Here is a 23,060-nt window from a genome sequence, read left to right as displayed (position 1 = left end):
CCTTTCATGCCAGTCATCAGTAATCACTCGGAGGCATATCCAGGTGAGGGGGGGGGGGGGTTGCCACGCCATCCCCAACACCCTTGTTAATAACAACACTACAGAACATACATTAAGCTACATTTTTCAGCATAGGCCTACAGCATTTTGAAATGAAGAAATGCACTCTTTACATAAAACGTCAATGTTGTCTGTGTCATACACTTTAAACTAACATTAAACTCTTTAAGTCAGATGTTTCGTTGCATGTTTTCCAGCCTGCAACTGTTTTTGGGGAAAATGTTTTTTGTGAACAACAACTCTGCATTCGTAACATCCGTATCGTCACTGTTTACAAAAAAAGACGAAATTGATTTATTGTCTGATTTCACTTTCGCATAATCTCGGTGTTTCTTGCAATCAAAATGTCTTCGGCAGTCGTCTCTACTTCCGTGGGCAACCGAAAAATCACTATTACAGACGTTGCAGAATAAGTGATTCTCAGACACAGATGAACGTGAAAAACACGGCCATTCACTTGCATAAATGTCCCGGTATTTTTGTAATAAAGGTGTTCTTTTGCTAGTACTTTCACTCCGCACAGCATCACGCTTCATTGTATTTTCAATGCCACTCTTAAACGGTAAAATAAGTGACGCGTAGCCCACGCAATCCAAACATAACGGCCATGTTTACAGTTAACTCGAAAAGGACGCCAAGACTGCTTGAAAAAATCGCCGCAACAGCGCTACTATTGCAAGATATCGACAGCGATAACTATCGTACTCACAGCGTCACCGATATCGTTCTATAGTAAACAAATATCACTTAAACGGCTTTTTGTGGTTTTTGTAAAAAAAATCCGTAATACTTTCTTACCGACCCGTAATTCAGTAATATATGTCACTACACCGTAATAATTACGGACAATCCGTAATGGTTGGCAGCTATGTTAATGTGATACATGCAGCATTTTATAATTGGCAAAAAGTGACTTCAATCAAAATTTTTGACTTTTTAAAAATTAAGTGGCTTTTAGTGAAAAAAGTGACCAACTCTTGAGGCCTGTAACAGGGACAAATATTGCTTGATGGACTGGGAAGAAGGCAAGGATCTGAAAAGATCTGCGGTTGCACCAAACTATGAAAGAAGACACTGTCAAGAGTTCAAAAGAGATTGAAACGTTTTGCAGTTTTAAGCACACCGGTAACCACGGAGCCTGTACCCAAGTGACTCAAGGGAGAGACGGGTGGAAAATTCTGTAGAAAGAGGTGGGGAGTTAGGCATGAGAGAAAAAACATGGGTGTGTGTACTAATGTATGCATGTGAGAAGTTATACTTACGTAGCGTAATAGATAACTAACTTTAATTCTGCATGCAAATATTTAGTAGATATAAAATAATAAAAACTGGAGTAAAATTATAAATACACATTAACTTGAGCTATTAAACTTTCTATGGCCAATCAATCTGCCACCACTACATACTTTCTAAACTCCTTTATTCACCAGGAAGACAGCCGACTACACTCATTATAAGACCACTCCCAACTTTCCTAGTTGATGATGCCAACGCAGTAAACATATATACTCACCAGCATCACGCATCACACAACACACAAAAGCACTGCTCAAATGCCACATAGTAGCTTGGACAGTGAACGTCATTAAAGTATCTGCCACCCATATTACATATACATGTTCGCCTGGTTTGTAACTGAGGGTCATGATGGTAAGATCAGCACAAACTTACACTTACCAGACAGCGAGATTTTAGTGCGGTCCAGCAGTGATGGAAACGAGTTGTCTGTTGCCATAAGCTTTTCCAACATTTTGCCTGCAACCTCAATAGAATCTGTGTGGTTTTGAACAGCAGTGGTTGGTCTCGTCTGATCCATGTTGCTTCTGAGAAACATTATTACATATATAGGAATCACTGTGTGCAACACATCAAACAATTAGTCTCTACTAGCCTACACACAAACACTTCTATCCAAAATCTAACAAAAAAAAAACTAATTTGAAATGACAAGAGAATTCAACATTGAAAATTTTTCAGAACAAATTTTCTCACTCCACTCTTTTAAAAAAAAAAAAAAAAAAAAAAAAGTTAACCAAACCAAGTGGCTACACACTATCACTTATGTACATTAAATTTAATATACAAATTTTATTTAAGCAATTAATACTGTGGCTATCAGAAGCAGTGTTATCAAACTAAGATCCTTGGCTGAACTACATGGACACAGTGTTGCCAAATTTCACACACGCCCATCAGTAATCAAATTTATGCATATAATAAAACACATGTAAAAGAAAAACAATAAATATTACGGTAAACACTTGACTACAAAATAATTAACACTCAATCTTATAAAGTAATTTCTGGATTTATATTCATTTTAAGTAATTTACAAAAGATTTACCTTCTTATTATCATTCGTAAGATTCTGATTTTTAAGCCCATGGGCTAAACCTCCTTTTAAAAAAAATTATGAAATTTGCTTAAAAGATGCAATTTCTTCCTTGGTTTGATATACAATATGTATGTGAAATAAATAAAATAAAATACACACTTTTTAATTTTTTTGAGTCTGGAAACTTAATCCTGGAAATAAATGCTTCGCTCTGTCAGAAACTGCCAATTAAATATTCTACATCCACAAGAAATAACGTAAATAATATTTTATCATTTTTTTTAATATATATCCAATACTTTAAATGGAACAAGTCAAAGTCACATTTTTGTGTCGCTATACTGAAACATTTCGTATAACCTTTTGGAGTATGATACGACAAACAGCGAGCTTCTTGTTCACATCTCACATAATTTAATGACAAGAAAACAAATACAACTGCATATTGCTCCATTGTTGGCTGTTGCTGCCCTTTTCACTAACTTTAAAATATTTAATATATTTGTCAAACACTCATGCCAAGCCAAGAGTGTTTTCTTAGCTGCTCTAGTTAAAGCACCGAACTATAATCCACGACGAAAAAGACAACTCGCCATTCTACACCATAATGCCATTTACTTATGTCAACTTTAACAAGTTTAGGCCAATTTTTAAGTAAGGTTCAGTTTAGTGTTCGAGCAAAACATTTTTCCTATTGTTGTATTTCTACTTTTGGTAATTTTTTTTTATTTCATCTTCTTTGTGATGAGATTTCTTCTTACTTAATGATACTACCTTTTACTCTTTTTTATTTCTTCTTTAATAATAGTTTAATGTTACTTTTTTCATGACTGGAAGAGTTGCCTCAATGTTAATTATTCAGTGTTTTTTAGGACAGTTCTTTCTTTGTATTCTTAAAGCAACATCTTGCTGTCAAAAGGCCTAGAAATTTTTCTACTCCTCCCAATTTTTTTTTAAGGAGAGGGAAGATGTGTATTTTTTAGGCTTCAGTAGTAAGGGTAGTGTTAGAGATTATTTGAATAATCTATTTTTCTGCAGGGTCCAGAGGAAACATGAAAGTGCTTCAAACATAGCGAAAAATTGTTAGCAATCCGTATCTTGGCCTTGAATTGGTTAATATAGTGATTAATAATTTGTCCGCAGACATTAGGCAATATTGTTTGTCTGGCAAAACTGAAAGTTTAAAATATTTGAAAGAGCTGATTCTGTTAGTGGAAATCTGGCTGTTGAGACAAAGTAACACTTACGGAAAATTTTAAGGCGGAATCGCAAGATAGTGAAGTGCGTTGTGAATGCAAAAGTAATAAAAGGTGTTTTATTTGTAAGAGGAGTAACCACCTAGCCTGGGATTGTTTCATAAAGACTCCTGGAAAAGTAAAATAAGTAAAACTGGTATACAAATAATGACTGTCGTTAAGGCGACTACACACATGGACGTGACGTGTTTAGCTGTGGGGAGAAGGGTCATAAAGCGGCCGCGTGCAGCATAATTGATCGCAGGGGAACTGTTAACAAGTTCAGTACTCAGAAAGTACAAGGGTTATTTTTTTTTCAACCTCCGATCGGCTGTAATAAAAAAACGGGAATGAATTGGGAAATTATTTTAATGTCAAAAGAAACGTACATCTTTACTCTACTTTTCCACATAATCACCGTGCAGATTGAGGCATTTGTCGTACCGATGCACCAGCTTTCCAATACCCTCTGCATAAAATGATGCCTCCTGCCTATTCAGCCACGTTTTAACAGTGCTCTGCAGTTCATCATTGGTGTTGAAGCGTCGTCCTCCAAGCCACTTTTTCAACGTGGGGAAAAGGTGATAGTCACTTGATGCCAAATCCGGACTGTAAGGAGGGTGATCAAACACTTCCCATCTTCAACTGAGGTGTGAGTTGGCCGCTCCACATGGTTGGTGGAAGGGGGTAAACACTACGAGATGTGTCGATTCGTGTACGAGCGATTAGGGTATCGATTAATGGGCATGCCATGGAGAAATGAAACTGTAATCACACTGCAGGGCACTGTTAAAACGTGGCTGAATAGGCAGGAGGCATCATTTTATGCAGCGGGTATTGGAAAGCTGATGCATCGGTACGACAAATGCCTTAATCTGCACGGTGATTATGTGGAAAAATAGAGTAAAGATGTACGTTTCTTTTGACATTAAAATAGTTTCCCAATTCATTCCCGTTTTTTTATTACAGCCGATCGGAGGTTGAAAAAAAAATAACCCTCGTATGTCGGCTACCGAGTGTAGTAGTTAATATGCAGGGGACAGATGTGGGAGCCCTAATTGATACTGGGTCAAGTCCAACATTGATTGACAGCAAATGTTGCTAGGAATTGTTTGAGAAATGTTGGGATAAAAACTTGGAGAAATATACTACCGAGGCCAAGTATTTTGGTTTAGCTAATGGTGGTGTATTGGTAGTCAAAAAAGCACTTCATACCTTCTTTAAAATTGGACATTACTGATGGCGATTTGAGTTTGTCATTACTTCGGACCTCCGTTTTGACATAATCTTAAGAGTAAATTTGCTGTAAGTTATTGGAGCCTGCGTAAACATCAAAGAAGGTAAGTTAAAAATGAAATTAGAGGACAAAGGTATTAACCTAGGAAAACTAGTAAAGACCAGTGTAATGAAGAATTTTCAAGAGAATTCTCAAAAAAAATTGGTAGAATAGTTCGGAGATGTGTCAACGTGTGGGACTTGCAAGGTCAAGTCATACCAAGTCAAAGGACGAAGTAATGGTTCGAAAGAAGCCCTATCCTGTATTAGGACCAAAGACAACTCTTCATAAGCATTTTGGATAACTTGCTTAAAAAAAAAATCATTGAACCATCTGATAGCATGTATGCAAGTCCCACTTTTCTAGTAGGTAAAAAAAATCAAAGTGGGAAATTTAGGCTCACGGCCTGCCAGTATGCAATGTTTTTGTCTCAGCTCGGCAAATTTTGAAAAACCTATTGTAATATCTGAGAATCTTTCCTTAAACAATAAGTAAGCTTCCTTCAGATTACACAATATGTCGTTCTGACATTTTTGTTTTAATTCCATTCAAATCGACTACAGTCAAGCAGTCATTAATACCGAGCATTATTCTGCTAATATCATCACTTTCATAAAATGAGTTAATGGTATAAACAATGGGCCTTTCCAGGCTTTGGGTTAGGGCTTTCTAAAATACCAGTTTCTTTTAATATTTTTTTTTGCCTGTCTCAAAATATAATTTGGTGCATTAAATTCCCGCATTATTTTCTAATTCCCCATTTCTCTGGGAGACAAGTAAGTATCATTAACTTCTTAACTCTATTTGTTGATGTAGAAAATGTTTCTTTGAGGTTTTGTAAAACTGACTCACCTAGATTCTCATCACTAGATGAATCTTCAGCTGCTAAAAAGAGTTTATGCTTTAATGCACAGTTTATCTTTTTTCCTTTCTCTGTAGAATAATGCTTAGAGAGAATTTTCTTAATGTTAATAGGAGACTCTTCTAGTTCAACTATTGAAGTATTTAATTGTTCAATTACATTTTTTGGATCTAAAAAAAGGATGGGTTATGTGGCAGAGAACTGTATTCCTCACTAGTTTTGATTGGAGAACAAGACAGGAGGGGCCAGGTTGATTAGTATTTTCTACCTTTAAATATTTAATTTCTTTCCTACAAAAATCACAAATTTTGGCTTCTTTAGGTATTTCAGGATATAAACTTCAAATCCAAGATGTTACATTTCTCAGAGAATGTAAAACTGAGTAAAATGACAACACTCCCATCTCTCTAGCTCAATTAGGAGAAAAGCTATAGTGATCTCAAAATATGTTAGTTACTTTTTTTTGGCCGATTTTGGGAAACTTTACATAGCCATAATTATAAAACCATTTGAGATATTTGAAAGAAAAAAATGGACATTTTTCTTAATCTCTACGAGGACAACCTTCATACAAAATTTCATCAAATTCTGAGGTGGTCAAGTTTATACCCTGTGTTGATTTGATATGGAATGACCCGTGATTTCATAAAAAGTGATCCAATCCAAATTACCTCACCATTTTTTATGGGGTTGATCTTTATATTAGATATATCTATGTAAAAGAAACTAAAATTTAAAAAAAAAAGTTTTTTCAGTTACAAAAAAAGTGAATTTTTATGATTACATGGATTTAAGTTTTATTCAGTATCTCATTCAATATCTAGATTCAAGATAGAAATGTAAGACAAATACCATTATTTTCAAAATTAAACTAGCTTCAATTTGATATAAAACATGACAGTATTTAAAGTACTAAATACTTTCAAACCCCATCTCCAAATTTTAAAAGTTATTTCCAAAAAACAAGCATGTGATTTAAAATTTTCAAAAAAATACCATGCAGAACCATCCTAAGTTGTGTACAAAATTTCAAGTTGGGATCTCAATGGGATCACAACCAAACCTTAAAATTAGTTTTATTATACACTGACATTTTTAAGATCACTTGGCTTTGAATGGATCATTCAGCATATTGTTACAAAAGTCAATTAAAAACCTACGTTAATGTTGTTTAGACTTTTTTTTAACACACAATAACAATTAGGTAATGGCTTATAAAAAATATATAGGCTATAGTAATATTTCTTGTGCATCACTAATTTTAGAATAACCACCAACAAAAATTAAGCACAGACAAAAAATTTTATTTAAAGACCAATTTTGAAAATATAATTATAACATAAAAACATTTAAAATTAAGTGAATTTTCTTTTTTTGTACAAGGTTACAGTGAAAGGTAGGGGGAGTAGTGTCATGTATCACATGAACTTAACAAGTAGACACTTGAAATCTATCCCTGCTAATTTTTTTCTCCAATCAAGGCAGTCAGTGTGCTATCTTCTTCTGCACTTGTGAGTAGTGATTTGTGAATGTGTTTATTTAGACAAGTGAAAAAGTACGTCAGGTATATGTTATTGAGTGAATATTATTGTTGAAAGTGAAGTGTGTGTTTTACAGTTTTTGTTTTATAATTTTTGGTTTTAAAGAATGAGTTAACAATGCTAACTAGAGATGGAAAAGACAAACAAAAAATCTGGTTCCAGGGTTTAAAACAATAATTATTTATTGTTGTAATCCTTTTGAAAAAAGTAATCACAAAGTTTTAAAAATTCTTAGACCAGTACAAGGGTGGATGTTTGAAATAAATATTGAAATAAGGCCTGGGATGAAAATTTGTGACAGCTGTCGTAAGCAGCTATTAAAAGGAAAAAAAAATTATTTAATATCTGTAGAGTTGGATAAACCTTAATCTTCCCAAACAGATACCATCTTTAACACCAATAATTTATCATTAGAGTACTTAAAAAAATCATTTTCAAATATTGAAGAATCACCAATTACAAAGAAAATGTTTCATGCACCTGGTTACTGTAGAAAGAAATTGGAAAAAGTCGCTAAAAAGCTCACTCACGCTTTGTTTGGTGATACAAACTTCGCTGAGAATGAAGAAAAAGTTAATCTAGGTTCGTAAATAATTGTACAATTGAAAGTAAAGTTACAAAACACTACAAAAAAAATTAAAATATCTTGATCCTCACAACAATACCTTAAAATTGGAGTATAAAAAAAATTGAAAATGAGTTCGACGTCAGTACAAGATGGTCAGAAAGCCTATATCACTAGTTCAAGAAAAAGAAATAATGCCATGTCCAGATCCAAAGCCAGGATAACCTTCAGACCAAAATGTTGCAGATAAAGTCAAAGATTTTTACAACTCTGATGTTGCATGTCAAATTATGTCAGGCAAGAAAGATTTTGTCTCAATGAAAGTAAATGGAAAGAATGAACATGTTCAAAAGAGACTGGTTTTATTAAATTTAAAAGAATGTTATGAACTATTCATAAAAAACTGTATTAGTTACCAAAATTGGTTTTTCAAAGTTCGCTGAATTAAGACCGAAGAATTATATCTTAAGTTGAGGAAATCGAACATATTCCGTTTGTGTGTTCACAATGAACCAGAATGTAAAATTAATATTGTCAGAGGAAAGCTGAAGAAGAAGATTGATAAAGCTTCTGATCTTGGTGATTACAAACAATGTTTGTCACAAAGATGTGCCCAGAAAATACCCCTAACTGCTACCTAAAAAAATGTGAAAAATGTTCAGGAGTTGCAAAATTAAAAGAAAAACTTCAGAACTACTTTGAAGAAGGAATAATAGAAACCATCAAATACAAACAATGGGGTTCTGTGGATAGATGCATATTCAAAATATTTTGCAAGATTGTAAAAGAATTTGTGGACAGTTTTTGTAAACAACTTGTTGAACTAAAGAAACATTCATTTCTAGCCAGTCAGCAATCCAAGTACTATAAACATTTAAAAGAAAACAGCCAAGATGAAGCAGTTGTAAGTTTGGACTTTCAAAAAACTACCTTTCATTGTCCAAGACAAGGCACAGTCCTTCCACTGGAATAATGACCAAGCACACGTGCACCCTTTTGCCGTTTATTACAGTGATAAAGAAAAACTTAAGTACACCAGCTTTGTAATAATATCAAAATGCTTGATTCATGACTTGGTAGCAGTCGATTTATTTCAAAGAAAGTTAATATAATTTCTAAAAAATTATGTGCTTTACAGTTTGAAAAAGATTTATTATTTCTCAGATGGTTCAGCTGCACAGTATAAAAATCTAAAAAACTTTATCAATATCTGCAATCACAAAAATTATTTTCGAATTGAGACGCAAATGCTTACGGCAAAGGAACTTGTGATGGTCTGGGAGGGACTGTCAAATGGCTTGCAGCAAAAGCAAGCTTGCAAAGACCGTATAGTGAACAGATAATGACCCCTTCACAGCTATTTCTTTGGAGTCAAGTAAGTATACCAAAAATTAATTTGTATATTGCACAAACTTGAATTATTATCAAAAAGAATCTTTTTTGAAATATCTACAAGAAGCTGAAACTATTAAAGAAACGCAACAGTTTCACACTTTAATTTCTCACAATTTGACTGAATAGAAGTTGAAGATTTTTTCCTTATGTGACAACACTTGCAAGGAAGTAAAAGTTTGTCAGTGGATAAAATTTCAGGTTATGTTATGTGTGAATGTGATCGGCATTGGTGGTTGGCGAGTGCCCTATCAAAAGACTATGAAAGTGAAGATGTAGAAGTAACATATTACATCCTTCTGGTCCCACTCCCTCATTTGTTTTCCCACACGACCCAGACATTTTTAAAGTAAACATAAAACAAATCTTAACTCAAGTGAATCTGAACACAGCTACAGGAAGAACTTGTAATTTCTAAAAACAAAACCATTGCAGCAACCACAAGCTTGAAGTTCAAGACTTCAATTTCCGTGATCATCAATTTGTATACTCAAAAATACAGTCATCACTCTTAAATATCAGGTTTATTTTCTACTAGAATTGCTTTTTGTAAGAAGTGACATATCCATTACGCAGTTATTGTTCTATCTTGAGTAACAGTATTATAGAATTTGTAGACTTAGGCTTATATACTTATTGTAAATATATAAATTATACTTTACATCATAATATGAAAAAACTTGCATTTTAAAAACCATTAGCTTTTTGTTTTGTAAGAGACTTATGGAGTGCAGGGGTTGCATGCCCTGCGGAGAGAGTTATCTTGTAATGGCGGCAAGCTAGGAAGCACAATAAAGAGATGTCTTTAGTAACACAACATGGTGTCAGAAGTGGGATCTCTAACGGTGTAGAATTATAAATTGTAGTGCAGCAAAAAACGTATACTTGGCCAGGATGACAGATCCGCACGATCAGCCACGGGACTCACCTAAGGGTATCAGTAATCTCAAACCTCCAGCAGCTTTTGACTTTACTTCGCCATTATTGTGGAAGCAGTGGAAACAATGATTTTCTAGGTACATGTCCGTCCTGGTTTCATTGAGAGGACAGCTAGGGAGAAGATTGATATTCTTCTGTATGTCTTAGGCGAGAAAGCAGAAGAATTGTGGAATCATTTTTCGCCTCAGCCTACCAGATACGAAGAGGCTTTAAAGGCATTTGAGAATCATTTTCAGCCATGCAAGAATATAATCTTTGAAAGATTTAAGTTTAATTCCCGTGTGCAAGGGTCTGAAACAGTGGATGCATTCATAACCTCACTGCATACTTTGACGGACTCGTGTGAATATGGTGCGTTAAAAAATGAACTTATTCGGGACAGAATTGTAGTAGGGATGAAAGATCGGAAAATTAGTGAACAATTACAGTTGAGACCTTCTCTGTCGTTGGAGGAAGCGGTGCTGATAGCCAGACAAGCGGAGATGCAAAGCCAATAATCACGACTTCTGCAACAAGGTGGTTCAGAGTGTTTGGAACTCAACAGAACTCATTGGGGTCCATCTCGCAGCAGGGATAAGGTGGCCAGTGCTACAATACAGCAGCCAGCGGCCTTGGTAAAGTTTCCCGGTTCCACCAAGCCCACAAACACATTGGTTCCACGCAAGGAAGCACTCTGCTGGTTTTGTGGTAAGGGGCAGCATGATCGTTCCCGGTGCCCTGCACGAAGTGCTAAGTGCTTTCGCTGTGACAAACAGGGGCATTGGGCAGTGATGTGTAAGGCTTCAAGTGCTTCCAAGATATTTAGTGTACAGGATAATCAAGGTGAGTCAGACTGTAACAGTGTTAGTCCTTGCAGTCAGGATCATTTCATAGGAGGACTAACCTGCAATTCAGTAGATGTTAAACAAGAGCATAGCCCATGGAAAGTGAACATTAAGATTGTAAACTTTGAGCGGAAATTTAATTTCCTTATAGATACGGGTGCAGATGTTACGTGCATTCCTGGCAGCATGGTACCGGTTTCGTACAGAGACTTTGTGATCCCCTGTAAAGACAGACTGAAGGGACCGGATGGTAAGGATTTGGGGGTTTTGGGCTTCTTACAGCTACAATTAGAGCACAGGGAGATTAAACACAACAGCAAAGTATTTGTTTTGTCTAATCTTCAAACTCCTCTTCTGGGTCAAGCAGGGCTCGCAAAATTGCAGATTGTGGGTTTTCAAGAAAAACAGGTACTTATTCCAGGCTTTGTCACAAACAGTATTCGTTATGCATCCACACCAGAACTCGAAACCAAGTGTCCAGTGGAAGGGAGCGATAATCACAGTGTTAACATAACATCTCCCTCAAAGTCACAGATAGATCCGCAAAAAGAGTTTCCAGGTCTTTTTCAACAGTTGGGGAGATTCTCAGGGGATATTAAAATAGTCCTGAAGGATAATTGCACTCCCTTTGTTCAACCAACTCCTAGAGTTGTGGCCATACTTCTATTGCGTAAACTGAAGGCAGAGTTAGATCGCCTGCTGAAGTTGGATATCATAGAGCGTGTCACGGAGCCCACAGAATGGGTTGCACCTATAGTGGTTATTCCTAAAGGAGATACTGTCCGTATTTGTGGTGATTATTCTGAGCTGAACAGGTGTGTTCAGAGGCCACATTTCCCCATTTACAGCGTGGAAGTTACATTGTCGCAATTAGCGGGGGCAAAGTACTTTTCAAAGCTAGACACTAATTCTGGCTTTTATCAAGTTCCATTGGAGAAGCATAGTCAATTGCTCACAACATTTATAACTACATTTGGAAGATTTTATTTCAAGAGGCTACCCTTCGGCATATCCTGTGCACCTGAATATTTTTCTAGCAGAATAGCTATGTTGCTGGAAGGTATAGAGGGTACTACGTTCCATGTAGATGACATTTTGATTTTGTATGCAAGAGCATGATAGGATCTTGAGACAAGTACTTCACAAACTTGAAGCTGCAGGTATTTCCCTTAACTCTAGTAAGTGTGTTTTTGGAGTAACCCAAGTGAAATATCTAGGTCATGTCATTAGTGCAGCGGGGGTTTCAGTGGACCCAGACACAAATTCAGGCTATTCAAAAATTTCCAATGCCCTCAACCAAAACAGAGGTCCAGAGGTTTCTGGGCCTTGTCAATTTTTCTTCCAGATTCCTCCCTGAAAAGTCTGGATTGCTTACGCCGTTGTTTGCCCTTCTGAAGGAGAATGTGGCATTTGCATGGGAGACACCACAGCAAGAAGCGTTTGCAGAAGCTAAGAGACTGTTAAGTCAAGCACCTACACTGGCGTATTTTGATGCCACAGCTTCGATCATTGTAAGTGCAGATGCTAGCTCTAGAGGCTTAGGAGGGTGCCTCATGCAGGAACGAGAGGGGAAACGGGAAGTTGTAGGATATGCATCTCGTACACTTTCCGATACAGAACAGCGTTATTCCCAAGTGGAGAGAGAGGCATTAGCTCTCACATGGTGTGCGGACAGATTTCAGCAGTACATTTTGGGACTACGAGTAACGCTCGAAACTGACAACAAACCACTTGTTCAAATCTTGCAGACAAAACACATAGATGAGTTAACACCTCGTTTGCAGAGATTCCGTCTAAGATTGATGAGATATTCTTACACAGTTCAGTACATTCCAGGCAAACAGCTTGCAGTGGCAGATTGTTTGTCGCGGGGTCCTCTGGGTGAGGACAACCAACATGGAAAAAGGTAGATCTGGAGAGAGAAGTAGAAGCGTTTATCCACCAGATCATCTCTAACTGTCCCATAAGTGATCAGTTCCTGCTTACTATTCAGGCAGAGCAAGACAAAGACAAGATTTGCAAACAATTGCAGTCCTATTGCGTGCAAGGTTTGCCTGAGAAAAATGAGGTCCCAGAGTACATGCTACCTTATTGGCAATATAAAAACGACATAACCTATGCAGACTCTTTCTTGCTCAAAGGCACTCGATTGGTCATCCCAGCATCACTTCAACTTCACTGTCTGGAATGTATTCATGCAGGTCATCTGGACATAGTGAGATGTAGAGAAAGAGCAAAAATGTCTGTATGGTTGTTTGGATTATCTTCACAGCTAGAAAACTTGATTAGAAACTGCCCAAGTTGTGTGCAAGAGAGACAAAACCCCAGGCAACCCTTTGTCAAAGCAGAAAGGCCATCTCGCCCATGGCAAGTCGTTGCAGTAGATCTGTTTAAATGTGATGCATGGTACCTAATTGTTACATTACTCAAGATATTTTAAAATATTTCCAATGTCTCGTTTGACAGATGTCGCAGTAATAAGTGGATTAAAAGAAATTTTTGCAAGTTTTGGCATACCGGAAATAGTACGGTGTGATAATGGTACACAATTTGTTTCAAGAAACTTTCAAAGCTTTGCAAACACCTACAAGTTCCAAGTGTTAACATCTTCTCCACATTACCCTCAGTCCAATGGCTGTGTGGAGGCAGCTGTGAAGATTGCTAAGAGTCTACTGAAGAAGAACGAGGATATCACTTTGGGCCTTTTGTCGTATTGAACCACACCCTTGGATTGTGGTTTCAGCCCAGCGGAGATGCTGATGAATCGTAGACTGCGATCTACACTTCCGGTTCTTCCAGCAGTGCTGGAGGAGGTGGTACAACCTCGTTTGGCACACGCTAGAGAAATGCTCGCAAAAGAGAAACAGGCGTCTCACTATGACAGGAGACACAGAGTCCGACATTTACTTGATTTTCAGCAGGGAGACAAGGTTTGGGTCACGGACCTAAGGAGGTATGGCACCATAGTGCAAATTGGTCCACAGCCACGTTCCTATGTCATAGAAACTGATGAAGGTAAATACAGACCAAATCGATGGTTTCTGATTCCGGCACCTTTCTATAAGACCAAGAATGGAAGCGAAGGAGATTATGTCAACAAGGTCCCTCAACCATTCACCAGTGACGTCACTAGTGTTGCACCTATGGAAGATGTAAAGGCCTGCATACCTTCACACAAGAAGGAAGAGAAAGCAGTTGGAGACGAAGATATTCAGCAAGAAGAAGTGGTGAAGGAAAGTTATGTTACGCAAGACTCTGATTCAGAATCAGATTTACTTAGAGAGGGTTTCAAGGGCTTTTCCGACAATAACAATATGGGTGCTGGTAAACAAGGACACGGTGAGGTGAAGCAGGGAGACAGGAAAGACAAACGCTGTATAAAGAAACCCAATTGGTTGAAAGATTATATGTAAACAAATGTATGTATAGATGTTGAAGTTGAGGCTTGGTGAACACTATTGTAACTGAGGGACAGTGCTTGTAAGTTGTTATCTTAAGATTTTGTTCTGTTTGTGTCTAAAACATTATAATTTAAATATTAGGAAAGGAGAGATGTTCTGTAAGAGACTTATGGAGTGCAGGGGTTGCATGCCCTGCGGAGAGAGTTATCTTGTAATGGCGGCAAGCTAGGAAGCACAATAAAGAGATGTCTTTAGTAACACAACACTTTTTATTGATTATTACATAACACGGACATGTTTTCAATAAAAAAAAAATGGTTACAAGTTGTCGATATTTATATACTAAGCTTATGTATATATGAAGACTGCCATGCCAAAACGTTGTAAGTGCCAAACCGGGCGAAATGTGTATTCCTGTAAAAATAGGTTGTAAGTGCCATTCTTATTCATGTGTTAAAAATTGGTGACGATTGTGGCGCTCCAAGTGGCAAAATATGTTATGTGAATCTCAAAACATTGTAAGTGCCATAGTGCGAGTGCATTCTCTATGCTGTTGCTAGTGTTGTGTGTGTTGCCTCCTTTATGTATGGGGTGTTGTTTTCATTGGTTGTTTATAAAAGTGTTGTTATTTATTTTGTTTAAACAGTTGTGTGAAGAAATGGTTTGTACCTTATAATGATGAATAGTGATAGTGAAAATTGTAACAAATGAAAAAGTGATAAATGGAAGAAAAACATACGTAAGAAGAAGCGAAATTCTGGCGAAGCGTACGTTTCTGCAGGAAAAGGCTCAGCTAATGTACCACGCCGGTAAATGTCTGTAGAGGTGTGTAATATATTTAATAAGCAAAGTTACAGAATAAAAAAGTCATAGAAGCGATATAGCATGGCCTTTATCATACTTTTTTTTTTGCTTTGAAATGGCATCAGAGCTTGTTTACTCCGCCTTGATGTTTGGTTATAGTGAAACTTAATTAAACAAATGTTATTTAAATATCTGTCACTGTAGTATTCCTGAATAGTGTTACAGTAACTTGCTGGACTTAATTATAACCAATATTTTATTTTGTTCTCAGGTGAACTGTAAGTGCAAGCTTTCATGTAGGACATTGCGCCCAGATTACCGTAGTGAGCTGTTCAGGCAGTTTCAACTGCTTGCTGATTATGAGAAACAGCAGGACTTCTTGGCACGGTTTGTTCACCCTCAGGTGATACAGAGGAGGAGACATGGCACTTATGACCATCCGAGTGAAAGTAGGAGACAGCATACATTTACTTACTTCTTGCCACTGCCAGGTGGTTCGGAAGTGAGAGTGTGCCAGAAAGTGTTTTGTAACACTTTTGGAGTCACACCTCGTCGAATCCAGTTGTTAGGAGGGAAAATACTAGCAGGAGCCACACACTTTAAGGATAAGAGAGGGGGTGCACGTACTGCCAAGAAGAACGAGGAATGGAAGGCGAAAGTTGTTGAATATATTGGGTCATTTCCAACCATGGAGAGCCATTATTCAAGGAAAAATTCTGATAAACTATTTCTGAGTCCCGACTTAAATGTCAGCCGCATGTATCGTGCTTTTGTTGAAAAGTATTGCTCAAATTATGCAGTGTGTCCTGTTTCGCGGAAATGGTATCATCAAATTTTTCAAACCAACTTTAACTTACGCTTCCGTGCTTTGCTAGTGGATACATGTTCTACTTGCGATAAACTAGCAGTACGGATAAAAAATGGCGGGGATAGGGAAGCGTCTGTAATGCAAGAGCTGCATCACCGTAAGGCAGAGAGTGCTGCAAATGGAATGAAAAGTGATTGTGAAAATGCCAAACAATCATATGCATATGTTGTTTCTTTTGATATGCAGCAGCAGATGTATCTGCCTCAGTTAACACACACTGAAATGTATTATTCCAGGCAGATAGCATGTCAAAACCTTGGTATACATGACTCAGACAAAAGACGAGGACACGTGTGTGTGGACTGAAGATCTCGGGGGCAGAGGATCATTGGAGATTGCCCATTGTCTTTTCACATACTTAACAACAGAAGTATCGACACAAAAGAAGAAGTTAATTTTGTGGTCCGATAATTGCGCAGGTCAAAATAAGAACCAGATTCTTCTTGCTATGTACCTGACGCTGCTGTCAAAGGGGATTTTTGCAGAGATAATCCACAAATTCCCAGTCAAAGGCCATACTTTCTTGGACTGCGATAGGGATTTTGCAGTCATAGAGCGACGCAAGAAACGATGCGCAGCACTCACCTTGAAGGACATAATCAGTATCATTACTGAATCAGCTATCGAAAATCCATTCATGGTGACAGTTATGACAGAGTTCATTTATTTCAAGGCATTACAGTAGCTAAGGAGAAACTTTCCACTGGTAAACTGAAAATATTGTCTGCTTCTCAAATAAAAGTATCTTCTGAAAGATTCGGTGATGTTCTCATAGCAACAAGTCACAGTGATATTGCTGTGTGGTCGGATCCTGTCAATGTCCTGAAGCCTGGTGTTACATCAACAGATTTTCTAAACTTCCCATTGGTTGCATCCAGGACTAGATTTTGGCTGCCTGACAACAAGAAAAAAGACATCAGGAACATGCTGGACTATGTTGCTGGCAATGCAAAGCAGTTCTTATTAGATGTTCTTAATGAATGCCCTGAAGTTGTGTCCGAAAACCAGTGATAGCGCGCAAGAAAACTGTGAACTGAAAAAGTTTAGGACCATTTTCATTATTGTTTTTTTTCCTAAGTTGTCTCATTACTAAAACATACTATAAAAGTATGTTGCTGAATCATCTTAATATTTTGTAGACTAGTGCTTCCCATCGATTTATGTATTTTGCATTGTGTATTAATCTCTTTTTTCTTTTCCCTGATCATAGAATATTTTGCATATGTGGCACTTACAACATCTTGCTTGGCACAAGAAACAATACATCAGTATTATACTTGACTATGGTAATGGCCATGAAATACAGAATACTCTTTATAAATGCCCTGAATTTATGCCAGAAACCCAGTGACAGTGTGCGATTGAACAGTGGACATACAACGTTTTGGAACAATTTTCATATTTCCATTTTATTATTACCTACACATAAGTTTGTCAGATAGTGTAAGTATACTACCAGGTATTATTGATGCATCATATAAACATGTATATGAGTGTATCCCAATGTGTTATTTATATTTAAATATATATTAATCACATTTTTCCTTCTCCTGAACATTTTAGTCAATGGCACTTACAACGTTTTGGCATGGCAGTCTTCATATATATATATATATATATATATATATATATTATTTTTTTTTCTTTTAAATATGATTCCATTAAGATCCATACTTGAAATTTTTTAGTCTATAACTTAGTAATAACATTAAGAATTCATGGCTTTTTTTTTTTAAATTTTAATCTATATCAATTATTAGGAATTAACTTTTAAAATATTGAATTTAGGGGTTGAAAATTTTAAGTACATAAAATACTGCCATGTTGTACATATATTAAAGCTAGTTAAATTCTTTGTCCTACCTTGTTCTATCTCGATTCTAGCCTGAGATATTGAATAAAATCTAAATCCACAAAAGCACAAAAATGCACTTTTTTTATGACTTTAAAAAAAGATTTTAAAAACTAGAGGAAATAAACATTGTTTTATATTTTAATTTTGTTTAAATGTGTTTATTCAATAAACGAAAAACTAATCAAAAAGAAAATCATGAGCGGAAAATATCTTTTTTATTTTGATCACCTGATATGGAATGACCTTATCGCCCATTCATCTCGCAGACCAACTTACCTTGTGCTGGGCAGCTGTTTACAGAGACAGGGATGGACACAGATAAATCCTTCCGCGGTTTTGATGAGGAGGGAGACGCGGAAAACGTAGAACAGAGACCCTTCCCATCCTGTCTTATTTGGTAACCCAAAAGACGTCGAAGAGTCGACTGGAGAGCCCACTGTTCTAAGAACTAAAATGGCCTCTACACTATTCCCTAGCCGACTTGACATTTCACGAAGTTGTAGAAGAACTAGCGGAAGCTGTGGAAGAGGTGAATAGTCCCGACGAGCCAGAAGCGGGGGTAGGGGAGATAGGGCACAAGTACAATCTTCGACCACACAAGGAGGCCTCTTCACTCAGGTTTTGCGTGACAGAAGTCCTACACACACTACATGCACCTGTCCTGTGAGGACAGTGACCTCGACAGCTCGGATGTAAACATTGCGGGCCACAACCACTCAGCTGTCCTCAGCAACGTGCTGACAGATTGAGCTACTTTCATGACGAAGAGGAAAAGGGGGGCATTTGACCAGAGATACGGCCATCTGAGCCCGATATGTCATTACTCTCATTACCTCTCCTTATGGTATTTTGATCGCCCCGCCGGCGACATGTAGGTATGTACGCGTGTGCGCCGCCAATGTCCGCAAGAGGGCACAGTTGAGCCATTTGCATATAATAATCAATAGTGTAAGTTTGCTTTGTTACTGTAATTAATGATCATATTGCAAGCCTTTATTCTTCAAGTCAAAAAAGTTTTTGTTTTTCAGTTACTATACAATCAGACATTTTTTATTTAAATAGCATTCAACTACAACAGACCCAGAAAGTCTAAGGCCATTATATAGTTTAGTATTTGAATTGTAATTGTTACAGAAATTATAAAAAGGGTTTTAGGGTTTAATTAATTGTATTGTAATTTTTAAGAGAATATTCTTGTTTAAATGGGCGTATGTCAGCGGCACGACCCAGGTTAGCATAACGGTACCTACTTGAGTTTTGGCGTGATAGTACTGACGAACCACCTCGGCAGCCATGTCTCGCCCCAATCGCTTCACATCGTCACCCAAGGTAGGACGCTTCCAGCACTCCGAGGACTTCACTGTTGGTAATATCTGAGCTAAGTAATTATGTCTGCTATAATTTATCTCAATCATTTACGTTTACCCTTGGAACTTAACTCGGGGGCACGACTGCATAAATAATTAATTAATTAATTTGTATTTAAATTAGCTTGCCAGAATTTTTCACCCCCACGAATATTCTGTTCAACCACAAAGTGGTTCCAACCTCCGTAAACCGGTCATGCCTCAAGGCTGTTTACAGTTTAATTTCATATTGTAAACATTGTACGAAGGACGTGTGTCAAGCATAAAAGCGTAACATATATCTCAGTTTTGCCTACCTCATGTTCACCTCATGTGTGTGTTGAAAATGTCTGTCAGTGTATGGGACACCATAAGAGCTCACTGCATGACTGATTAAAGTGTGTCAGACACTGAGAGCAGGCAGTCCAGGGGATTAGGGCAGTTTTAAGGGGGTTACAAGTCACACCTCACATGGGCGACATCACAACCTATAACGGTGGAGTGCAAAGAAAGAATGTGTAGTTGTATGATTGTAGTAATGAATAGGAAAATGACGGTTTGTGTTTCACGATATAGAATAAATTAAATGGAGAAATGGCAATTGCTTTTGGGTATCAAGTTAATATCTACAAAACAAATATTGACAGTAAAAGATTATTGCCATAAAGCCAAGAAAGATAAGTGGATTTTTAACTTTAACACTTTAAACTGTTTGTGATTTGTACTTGTTTTATATGCATTTTGTTTGATGTGTTAAGTGAGAGGTGAGTTGTGTAACAGGTTAGTTTTACAACCATTGAATTAAAAAAACAAAGCTTAAGTTTTGGTAAGGGTAGGTCAGCTAATAAAAAAAATTATATACGTTTACCTCACAGTATGATAGATATATTGATGAAGTCATCAACAAGGCTTTGCTGAAGCAAATACGACCTGTACGTTCTTATGGTTAAGCTAGAAAATTTATGGGTTTTGGCAAGAGAAAATGTAGACGCAGTATTTTTCACGTATTACATTTAGGTAAATTATAGGTCTATATTATTGTAAAGCAGACTTGAATTTTACCAGATCTAGGTAGTTTAAGAACACCGGTATTTTGGTGAAACTGAGACATTTTCGAGTTAACATTTTATTTGTATCATCAAGTAAAATACAATCCCACCCGGTCTACTCTATTTTGTGATACTGGTATTAAAATTTTTGAAAATGAGTCTATTTGAGATATTTTATTGATACCATCAAGCAGAATAAAATTCCACCCGGTCTAGTCCATTTTGCGATACCTGTATTTTATTCCTCATAATTCACCACTATTCCAGCAACTTTTATTTTTCAGTATCATTAAGTTTTCTAATAAACAGAGCATGCAGTTATATTTCAAGATTTATATTTCAAGATACTGCAGTAAGTTGTAGTCTAGTCATCCTTCGTTTGATAACAAATATCGGTATTGCAAAATAGACTAGAGCGAGAGGGATTATAGTCTAACTCTATAAAACTGAAAAAGTATAATATTCTAAAAACAAAATAGGTACGTGAAAAATAGTGTGCTCCTACTTCATGCCAAAAACCTTCATATTCCCACGCTTGTCCCATAAGAATTTTCAGGTGGTAATGACACAAGCCTAGCCATCTTGGTGAAGTCACTAGTATTGTTATGGAATCGTGATCTAGACTTGATGTGAATGATTGGTTAGGTAAGAGACATTTAAATTCTTGCAGCAATTTTCGGTAACAAGTAGCAAGTACGCAAAAATTAATTTTCTAAATTACTTTTCGCAGAAAATACCTAATTTGGAGTCATCCATATTATGACATTCGGTAAATATTTACTTGGGCGGTATTTCCGAAAAAAAATGTTAAAAATCCGAAAATACCTTTATTTTATGCTCTTCAACTTCCTCTTTTCATTAATATCGGCGGAGATTAGAAATTCCAAATACTTTAGGAGATATCGAATTTTTAAATTTCTTCATATGTAGTTGAGCGGTATTTGCGAGAAAAAAATGTTAAAAATCCGAAAATACCTTTATTATATGCTCTTCAAATTCCTCTTTTCATTAAAAGCGGCGGAGATTAGAAATGCCAAATACTTTAGGAGATATCGAATTTTTAAATTTCAGCACAAAACCAGCGCATTCCTGTGGCGTGCGTGCACCATTGTTTCTTGTTTACGTACGAGTATCTATTTTTTTATTGGATAATGATGTCACGTGATTGTTCGTGATAGGCCAGAATTCAAATGAACTAATACGTGATTATTTAGTTCAATTATTGTTTAAAACGGTGTTTAATTACCGCCTCCAACTTAGGTGAGTTTTTAACGTTTCTAATTTTAAAGTCTTATTTGTTATTTTGATATTGTTGTGCAAGTAATAAGTAACAAAAAAATTTACGTGAGTTGTTACGGTACATCCTTTGTTACGGGTTTGTTATGTAAGGTCAGTTACATTATAAATAATTTAAAACTAAAGAATAATTAAAATTAATTCACATAATTTTTAATATCACCTTAGTTTGAAAGTATTTATAATGTAACTGACCTGACCTAATCGACCATTTTAGTTTACTGTTCACCGTCTGTCCGGGTTTGTTTGGTCAGGTCAGTTACATTAAAAATATTTTTAAACCAAACAGCCATTAAAATTAATTCACAAAATAATTTTTAATGTCGGCTTAGTTTGAAAGTATTAATAATGTAACTGACCTGACCTAATCAACCATTTTATTAATTACGCATTCACGATTCACTTATTCACGAACACACGGCAAAATAACAAAAATGGCGCCGCTCGAATGGTTCCACAGGTCTTGTATTGCAAAATTAAAAAATTCGATATCTCCTAAAGTATTTGGAATTTCTTATCTCCGCCACTTTTAATGAAAAGAGGAAGTTGAAGAGCATAAAATAAAGGTATTTTCGGATTTTTAACATTTTTTTTCGGAAATACCGCCCAAGTAAATATTTACCTGACATTCCCTAATTAGGAGTCATCCCTATTATAACATTCTCAGCAAAGTAATAATTCATATCCAATATAATAATTTTTTTATGTAGTCTTAACCCACACCAAACTTAACTATAACATTAATTTAGTTAAACAACTAGCATGTGTACAGTAGTTTTAATTACTGTAATTTTTAGAAACATTTTGGCAGAACTGGTAATAATAAGTTTTTCAATTATGGGCTTAACACTGGCCGAGCCTTCCGTTACAAATTTCAACAATATAAAACGCAATACATACTATATAATAAAGTGCAGAAATGAGAACATAAGCTAGAAGGCAGAACAAATATAAATAGTTTAAAAAATGCTATTGTATGAAATATTGACCTATCAGGTTAGGTTATACCGGCATGATAAACATCGTTAATTATTTAATTTCCAAAAACTTAAAAAACACATAGTTACTTACACAGTCTTGTAAGTCATTTAATGAAGACGTTTACACTTTTTCAAACAATTTATTACGTTTATACTGATAAATATAACAGATGATAAATAAATTTTCCCAGACGCGGGACAAGTTAAAAATCAGGTTAACCAGTCGTTCAAAACCAAATTATGAAGATCCGAACCATAGAGTAAGTAAATCCGAACCATGATCAGAACAAATACTCACGTACGTTCGCGTGGCAAGATCTATTTGATACTCGAGCTCCCAAACATTAAAAATTGGGGTTTACCATTTAAAAAAAAAGGGGTTGTCTGTAAAGTCGGTTTACAGACGATAATTTTACGTGATAACGTCATAAG

General features: G+C 36.3%; 1 protein-coding gene across 1 annotated transcript in view; it reads right to left on the bottom strand.

The window, feature by feature from the left end:
• The window catches only part of LOC134527454 (nuclear pore complex protein Nup155), a 293,963-nt gene extending 271,107 nt beyond the window's left edge, over positions 1-22,856 (bottom strand). The window contains exons 1-2 of the mRNA XM_063360147.1: positions 22,720-22,856; positions 1,738-1,883 (exon numbers count right to left, since the gene is read on the bottom strand). Coding sequence (XP_063216217.1) covers positions 1,738-1,883; positions 22,720-22,736 — 163 coding nt within the window. The 5' untranslated portion in view covers positions 22,737-22,856. The remainder of the gene's footprint in view (positions 1-1,737; positions 1,884-22,719) is intronic.
• Positions 22,857-23,060: the final 204 nt, after the last annotated feature.

This window comes from Bacillus rossius, chromosome 1, assembly GCF_032445375.1.
Source record: "Bacillus rossius redtenbacheri isolate Brsri chromosome 1, Brsri_v3, whole genome shotgun sequence".
NCBI classification, from domain to species: Eukaryota; Metazoa; Arthropoda; class Insecta; order Phasmatodea; family Bacillidae; genus Bacillus; species Bacillus rossius.
The sequence above is the reverse complement of the archived record's forward strand: the minus strand, read 5'-3'. Positions and strand labels throughout refer to the sequence as shown.